At 35.9% G+C, this 9,075-nt stretch overlaps 2 protein-coding genes across 2 annotated transcripts; one reads left to right on the top strand and one right to left on the bottom strand.

Annotated features, from left to right (window-relative positions):
• The first annotated feature begins 1,322 nt into the window (after window positions 1–1,322).
• On the top strand, window positions 1,323–2,258 carry LOC129941394 (uncharacterized). Its single transcript, XM_056050018.1, has 3 exons — window positions 1,323–1,521; window positions 1,591–1,731; window positions 1,794–2,258. The coding sequence occupies exons 1-3, from the start codon at window positions 1,467–1,469 to the stop codon at window positions 2,075–2,077; spliced, it is 480 nt and encodes a 159-aa protein (XP_055905993.1). The 5' UTR covers window positions 1,323–1,466; the 3' UTR covers window positions 2,078–2,258.
• Window positions 2,241–3,435, bottom strand: LOC129941393 (dimethyladenosine transferase 1, mitochondrial). The gene has a single exon (XM_056050017.1). It carries the CDS (start codon window positions 3,288–3,290, stop codon window positions 2,280–2,282), a length of 1,011 nt encoding a protein of 336 aa, XP_055905992.1. The 5' UTR covers window positions 3,291–3,435; the 3' UTR covers window positions 2,241–2,279.
• Between the last annotated feature and the right edge of the window lie 5,640 nt (window positions 3,436–9,075).

Here is a 9,075-nt window from a genome sequence, read left to right as displayed (position 1 = left end):
ACTTTATGGCTCGTCGAGGAACTCCCATCGAAATATTTGGTGACAATGGTACTTCTAGGGTGCGGAACGAGAGCTGCGAGAAGCACTTAATGATGTCGATAAACTTAAATTGATGGAAGCATTCGCCTCTCCTAGAACCAAATGGAGTTTCAATCCACCAAGTTCTCCGCACATGGAAGGGTGTTGGGAGCGACTGGTTCGCTCAATAAAAACAGTTTTCTTCAAAATTATGCCAATGCGAAATCCTACCGATGAGTTGTTAAGGAGCATGATGTTAGAAGTTGAGAATATCGTAAATTCTCGCCCGCTTACATATATTCCAAACCACTTTCTCCTGGGGTCATCAAATAGAATAAAGCCTTTAGGAGTATTCCACGATGATGTTAAAGTAGTGAGAAAAAATAGGAAAACATCAAAGCAGTACGCGGATCACTTTTGGAAGCGATGGGTAAGTGAATACTTTCCTACCATAACACGTTGCTCCAAATGGTTTGCACCAGTCGAACCTATAAAGAAGGTGCCCCAGAAATTGTTGGGTAAAAGGTTTACAATTCAAACCAAAGTTGCAAAGACGGGCAAATAAAAAGTGCAACTGTTTTCACACGCTGTGGTATTTACACGTTAATATTATTATATCCACCCTGTATTATCTCCTCTCCTTGCTCATCCATTTTCTTAATTTACCAAATGTCAATCCACCCCCATGCTTAAAACTAACTTTTTCCGGTTTGTCATTTTTAAGCTTATTTTCATTTCATTTTTTGAGCCTAAAATAAGTTTTTTTTAAAAATTGATAACACATTGCATTTGAGCACTAAAATCAAAGAAAGCCCCAACAAAAAAAGGAAATATGGCAGCACTGAACAAAAAACATGGAAAAATGTCAAAATCAACCTTTTTTGCGAGTTTTATATGTAAAAAAGTAAACTTTGAAAATTAGTTTGAAATAGAAATAAATGTTTCCTCGCTTTTAAATTACTTTAGTTATTAATAATTTGCACATATCTATCAAATAAAAAAAACCGTTCGAAATTCGTGAAGCGGTAATGGAAAGTTGAGCCAAAAAAAGCGCACTTAATAAAGTTAAAAACTACTTAATATTCCTAAATAATTGTCCTTGAATATGAAAATGAATACAAATTATTTTTTCCCGATAACTATCGAAATTAAACAGACCCCAACGTTAAACATGGAATACAAATTACCTATTTCAAATCACCCTATACAACAATTACCAGTTGAAACTATTGTCCACCAGGTTGCGTTTACATCAACAGAGTGACATTTTATGCGTCATCTGTCAAAAATGCTTCATTCGAATGTCATTTGTCATTCGAATTTTGGTGAAAACATTTAAGGGCGTTGTTTTGTTAGTTTTATTTAATTGTTAATTAATTTCGAGTTTTTGTTTATTATTTGACAATTTAATTAATAAAAAATATATTTAAACATATCCGTCAAACAAAATGAAAACTTTCGCAATATTTAAACTCCTAATTTTATCAATTACCATTCAGCAAAGTTTGTAAACATCACACAAAAACCAGAAATCATTTTACTAAGTTTTTGTTTTGTATTTCTTTCGTGTAGCCTTTGCTATTTGGTGCTATCGTTGCACTTCAGCCACACCTGGATGCGGAGACAATTTCAACTGGCGTGGTATTGGGTATTGGGGAGAACATTGTCCCGAAGACGAGGACATATGCGTTAAAGTAACCGAAAGACGAGGAGGTATTCATTTCCCCAAAACGTTTATACGAAGAATAAACCACTGAAATTCTTTTGTTTTGCAGCTAAAGAGACAATTATAAGAGAATGCTTGAGTGCCCTCAACTTCAGAACAGACATTCCCGCAGACAAATACGAAGGTTGCCGTAAAGCAGCAGTCGATGGGCGATTGGCTCACTACGTGAATCACACAGTCAAGGAACACGACGTGCGTAGGGATTATTTCACAGATGTCGAATACTGCTTTTGCTTCCTCGACCATCGATGCAATGGAGCTTCAACTATGACCACAAATATCGCAGTTTTGGCGATTGCATTAGTTGGCTACCTTGCAGTTGCCCTAAGTTAAGATCGAATCGAATTATTTTTTAAGTCAAAGAAACACATTCCGTCCAAAAGTTTGTACAAAAATCCGATTTGTATAGTTTTTATTTTACAACTAAAACCGTGCCTTTTTGTAAAGTTTTTAACAATCTTTTTTATAGAAACAATTTAAATAAATTACAAAACCATTTCTTTTTTAATATAAACTTTATTTTGCCATAAAACTTCTAATAATCAACAAGTTCCTCCTCTTTGGGAGCTTTCGGTCCGCGATAGTCATAGCTAGCAATTTCTGGGTTCTTCTGAATTAACTGCCAATAGACTTCCGTCAGACGGAGACACTCATCGACAGATAATTGGAACGGCCTAAGGGTCGGTTCAACTTCGGCTTCCACAAACATTTCATAAGTCGTCTCGTCTCGTTGTTCCTCCGGAAAGAGTGTACTATACCCACGTCTGCAAAACTTCTGGCGCATTGAAAAGATATGACGATTAACTCGTTCGACCACATCGAAAGGGATGTCCGTCTTGGGCTCCTTCAGGGGAACAAATTTTACTACACCAACATCGACATCGGGTTTTGGGACGAAGGCTTTGCCGGGAATTATAAATTTGAGCGTTGGTTCGGTCCAGATTTGGGACATAATCGACAGACGACAGCGTTGTTCACTTCCCAACGGGGCACAAATCCTTTCGGCGACTTCTTTTTGGAAGGTCAACGTCATTGTGGTGTCGTTTCGACGAAAGGCGCCTTGCCGGAGAGACAAATCCTTAAACCAATTGATCAGGAGACGAGTGGAAATCGCAAACGGAAGATTCCCGATCAGATGAAGCCTCTGGGAAACATCAGGAATAGCTTTGTCCATTGGAAATCTAAGTATATCTGCTTGATGGATGTCCATTTGGATTCCCAGAGGCTGGGAGCACTCCTGGAGAAGCTCCAGAGTCGGCAGGAACCTTCGATCTTTTTCGACGAGTATCACTTTTGCTGGCTTTCGTCTCAGAATCGATCTAGTTATACCCCCCGGTCCAGGTCCAACCTCCAACACAATATCGGTGTCTGAAATCCTCCCGGCAGATTTCACAATTTTGTCTGTCAATCGCTCATCCATAAGAAAATTCTGGGACATCTGTTTGATGGCTTGCAGTTTATACAGTTTAACAAGATCCCGGATGGTGGGTAGAGGAGGAAGACGCAGGCCGCGAGAAGCGGCAACAGCGGCAGATCCGTACGGCATTTTACTTTTACTTTTTATATAATTACTACGACTGAAACTTAAAAAAAAAAGAACTCAAATATAAACTAACCTAACTTTTCTGTTCTAGACTGTTTTTTATTGTTTTAATTTTGAGTTTGCACTTTCTTGGGTTCTTCGAAATCGTCCAGGAATTTTTCCTGTTGTACACTCAGCATGGAATAAGCGTAGATTCCGAGTACAGAGGTTCCTAGAATTCCGGCCGTGATTAAATTATTACGACGAAGTTTTTGGAGTTTTTGAACGCGTTGTAGATTTTGTTGTTCGATGATTTTCATGAACTCTAATTGTGCACGATCGATTTTACCTTCGGCGTATTTGATTTTGCGTTGATTTTCTTCACCTGACGACATAGTTTTTGCTGTAGAAATAAATTAAAGATGTCTTGTAATTTTTGGATGGAGAAAATTTTTAAAATAATTTTTCCACTCAAGTCTTCATCTGTGAATTGTGATGGATGGACGATGACAATTGGGGGAATAGTTTGAAATATTTGACAGTTGACAGAATGGAAATGAGACGTAATGGAATGTTATGGATACAATTAACAGGGTGGTGCTAAGAAAGTAGTATAATCTGCAATGTTATGGGAGCGATGGTAAATTGTATCACGCAATTCGGCAAGACGGACAACGAAACGCTATAAAAATAGCGTAAATGTTTTTTTTTTTTGTAACATAAAGTTTCCCGATAAGAAGATTCATTTAGATTTTAAAAATGTGAGTATTCTTCTAAATGAAATCAACGCATTTTTATTTAATTGTGAAGAATTCGGCAACACCATACCTATTGACATACTAGATTTGGATCACATATGAAAATGATGGTGTGGAAAGTGTGGAAGTTTGACATAGACCTTATATTTTATTTATTAAACACCTTTAGTACCCGTGGCATGATGGTTAGTGCGTTGGACTGTAAGATGCGTTGTCCTCGTTTTACCAGTCGTTCGAGTGACATAGCCCAACCAAACAACAGAAACCTGACAAATACAAAAATTGACCAACATTTAGATCAGATGGACAAAACAATAAAACGACCGATGGAACAGACAATACCAAAGTACAAAGAAGGAGACCAAATGGACGCTTACAGTTTACAGACTATTGACGCACTACATGGACACAAGAGTGCCTTACTAACAAGACTTAAAAACTTGTACAGAGGACTTACAGACCCACACGACTTGGAGGTTAGGACACTGAAGTCGTCAATAAAAAATGTCAATATGTTGCTTAAGGAGAACTACAGGCTATCAATTAACAAGTACTGGGACCGCAAGATCCGGTCAGTTAATTCGAGTGACCATAGTATGTTCCCCAAAATCAACAAGATATTCAGGAAAAAAAACGACAATGACCTTCCGTGTCTTAAACTCCAAAGAACTGAAGAGAACAGAGACGTACTCAGGACAGCGCAAATAGATCCAGAGGAAGCCATCTTTGACGATGACTTTTACATAATTGAAGATCCGAAGGAAAAAGTGGAGGTGGTGGGAGCTGCCTTCCAGCAAGTGTACAAGGTGAATATTAGCATTCGCCCCAACCACGACCTGGAAAACAGAGCCCTACTTAATCACTTTTATCTTCGAAATGATATGACATAAGGCGATCTGAGAACCGCGGTTCAATGACGATTTCTTGGCAAATGCCATAATCGCCAAGCAAACGGGACCAAGTCCCTTGTTAGTGACGAAGGTTGAGCTTCAGCTCATCTTCAATTCAATAAAAAACAAAAAGTCAGCAGGTGTCGATGGTATATCCAACGCTGTACTAAGACATTTACCGATGGAAGCAATTGACATTTACACCACGCTCTTCAATAATGCACTGAATAATGCATATTATCCAGTGCATTGGAAAACCGCTGTGGTTCATCCTCTCCCGAAAAACCGTCAAATCTTCGGTCGATAACTCTTCTTCCGAGCATCAGCTAAGTTTTCGAAAAGATCATTAATAGGGCTCTGACTAAGTGGGCTGCGGACAACAAAACAATTCCGGATGAAAAGTTCGTGTTCAAGGCAGGTCATGACACAATTCATGCTGCGTCTAAACTAGTTTCTGATATTCAATGGAATAAATCAAAACAACAATGCACAGGTCACAGGTGCTGTTCTGGTTGATTTGGAAAAGGCCTTTGACACCGTATGGTTAGAGGGTCTTTGCCTAAAACTGAGCTGGCTTGGCATAAGCAAACCATTGTTGTAAATACTTTATGTAGAAATACGGTAGAAAGTTTGTTGTCAAGAGTGGCAATGTGACTTCTACCACAACATTCTTAATTACAAATGGTCTTCAACAGGGAGCGGTGAACTCGGCGATTCTCTTCAGCATTTACACCAGCGAGTGCACGCTTGAGCGGCTTAATTCCACCAGAGGCATTCCACTTCTTAGACAGATGCGGTCTGATACGGGATAGATTGGCAGTTTCGCTAATCTACCACGTTAGACGACGAACCCCGGATAGGCGACTCCTGTTTTATTTAAGGACCTAATTTTAAGAAGTTTTTAAGTAAAAAGCATAATAATATTAGTTTTTTTTTTAATTTTCTAATGAATAAAAAAATAAATAATATTGAATTGAAGTTAAATAGATCTTAGGGCCGAAAGCATTAAGTATTATTGTTTAACTTAGAGTGTCCGTATGGGACCATTAAGTTAGTTGTAAGTTATGGATAATTAGGCTAGTTTTATGAATTTTTGTATAACTTTAAGATAGTTTTAAGAAATAATGAATAAAAATGAATTTAAAAAAAAGTGGCTTGGACTGTCATTTGAGAGGTCTTGGGTTCGCTCCCTGACTGTGCCACCTAACTTTTTTTTTTTCAACGGTATACTGCCTTTTGCGAGGAATTGACAAATTCTCTAAAAGTAATTCTGGTCATGAAAAAGTGTTTTCTCTAAATTAGCCGTTCGGATTCGGCATATAAACTGTAGGTCCCCTCTATCCCTGCAATTATTGGCACACAGGAATGTTTGAGAGTTGTAAGTCACTAGGCCCTGGTTCCCTACGGACTGTTGTGCCACCTAATTTTTTAAACACCTTTATACTTTATTTTTTTGGATCAACGTCAGACAACTTTTTTTTACAAACTGCTATTGATTCTTTGCTTGTATGGCATGTAATATCAATTTTATAGTACATTTTAGTAATTTAGTTCTTTACTAAAGGGTGCATCGGTTGATTTTAGGTAATGACAAAGCTTTGACTTGTCAAATTTCTATAGATAACAGCTTCAAAAGTAACGGCTACCCATATATTGAAAACTTCTTTACAAGAAATCAGGTCCAAATTTATTTATCTTTCTTCCATTGTCAGCAAGTAATGTGACAGTTCGCAATTTTCTTTCAAGTGTCTGTTTACACGGTTGAAAGATACCAATAGTAGGCTCTTTAGAAATTTAACAGATAAACATGAACATTTATTTAAGGACTGAAAAACATTTAAAAAATATAAAACCTAATGACAGCAACTTAAATAATTTAAATGGTGAATATTAATGGCAGAATCACAAACACGCTTCAGCTTCGGCTTCGTCTGCGTTACGGTGGGACTGCTTCGAGGTTGCACTTAATGACATTTCTATTATTTCATCCCTCCAAAGAGCAAATGTTTTCTTAGTTGAAATTTTTTTACAGCTGTTGAACTGTCAAGCAAATGTTCAGATAATTGAACTAGAGCTTCCGTTTGGAGTCGCATTACGTTACATTACATTCTTTTCCTTACGATTGTCAAACGAAACGTGAGGTCGAAGCTCCATTGTGATAGCATGCATTGAATTGAATTCCTATGGCTAAACTCGAAAACGGCAGGTGAAGCCGAAGCTGAAGCAATTGATTGTTTCCGAAGTCGTTAAATTTGTTGACTGTCACTTTTAAAAGATAAAATTGGGTGTTAACATAGTTGATAGAAAATTGGTTAAAAGTGTCTGCGAAAAATGTGCGAATATTGTAAGATCTTCCAATCATGTATACTTAGCTTCACTTCACAACTATACGAAAGCTGTTTCATGGCGTTTTCGATTTGATGCCTAGAAGCACTCTGAACCAACCAAAATGACACTTCTTTATTTTAAAAATAAAACAAAATCAAAAAAATTGATTTATGTCATCGAAAATGACAGTTGGCCTAACACAGAGGGATTTGCCTTACTCCTTCTGAACGTTTTTATAAATATCATATAAATTAGAACAGCTGTTTTAAAGCTTTATAATATTGCAAACAATTCTTACCTAACCCAAACAAACATTTAAAAACTTAAAAATGAAAAGCTCTCAGAGAACAGGTGAAAAGCGCAAGACTCCCAAAGTAAACAAATCGTTATTGCTTGAATGGAAATGAAAACGCAGTTAAATTTATGATTGTAGATTATTAAATTGTATCACCTTTTATCAAGACCATGACTAATCAAATGTTTGCCCCTTTGTCAATTATTATTTTGACTAAACAGCTTATCAATGATTTTATCTTCCTCAAAATTATCTCCGCGGTCATATGATTTATTTCAATCAAATTCTAATGAATGTAGATGGGTCGTGTCATAAATGCATTTCACGGACATAAAAAGTAAACATATGAGCGACTTGGAATAAAAGTGCTAATGGAACCTTCAATGTTAGAGAATTATTTACAATTGAGAGATAAGGTGAAATAAACAAATTGATTTGGAGAAAATAATTTGACACACTAGAAGCTTTCGATTGAACTTTGGAGGCAGTGCAGCGCAGCGCGTATAGTTCCATTCCAATTGGAGCACCAGAAAGCTTATTTTGCATCAAAGCAGCACCAGATAAAAACAAAGAAAACTTATTTTGTTTATCTTGATTGGGGAGATACACTTATGCAATAACAGACTAGGGGGTATTAAAAATCACTTTTGGTTGCAAGCATTTAGGGCTACACTTTGTTCACAGTGGGTCAACTATGAGTTTTAAATTTTACCAAAACTTAAAACGATTTTAGTTCGATGGAGTTTTTAAATTTGTTTGCATAAATATTTTGGTTCCTACGCAAATTTGTGATTATGGAAGCAGGTCAACAAATGTTTTAAGTTTTTTTCAATAAAATTCGAGATGATTTTTCAAATCTATGATCTCAGTTTGAAAATTTACAATATTTCATAAAATTGTCAAAAAAAAATCGTTAACATTAAACGCTCAACTTTTTTTTTATTTAAACGGGGCTTTTAACAAAACAAAAATCGAAACTGTTTGAAGATATTTAAAGATTTTATTTGGTGATTGTAACGAATTCGCTAACTAAACAAGGCTATCATATCAAGTTCTTCCAAAATATATTAAACAAATTTAAAAATAATGTTCAAAAAGTGTATTTTAAGAAACTGAGCAGAAACTACCAATAAAAGTTTGGATTCGGAATCATCACTAAAAATGTACTCCAAAACGTATTTTTCGTTAGCATTAAATTGAAGGTTTCTCAAAACTTCACATAGATTAAAAAAAAGACAACTAACTAATAAATATTTATAGAAACTAAGTAAGATTCTTAAATAATTGAACCTGTATCAAGAACACAAAAGTTTTTAATTTGCAGAATTATCAACTAATTTATTATTAGCAAATATGTAGGGTAAATTTTGCCCACCAGTCTTATTAATTCATTAAATTTAAAGATTGAGCTCAACGAAGGGGTTAAATTTAAATCCTTTTATTGATTTTTGTCCACATGCTTTATTTTGGTCAAATATAAATAAATACATAAAAATCAACACGACAGAAATTATTTAATAAAACAAGTAGGTAATGTT

This window comes from Eupeodes corollae, chromosome 1 (genome assembly GCF_945859685.1).
Source record: "Eupeodes corollae chromosome 1, idEupCoro1.1, whole genome shotgun sequence".
NCBI lineage: Eukaryota > Metazoa > Arthropoda > Insecta > Diptera > Syrphidae > Eupeodes > Eupeodes corollae.
This window is presented reverse-complemented; position numbering and strand designations above follow the sequence as displayed.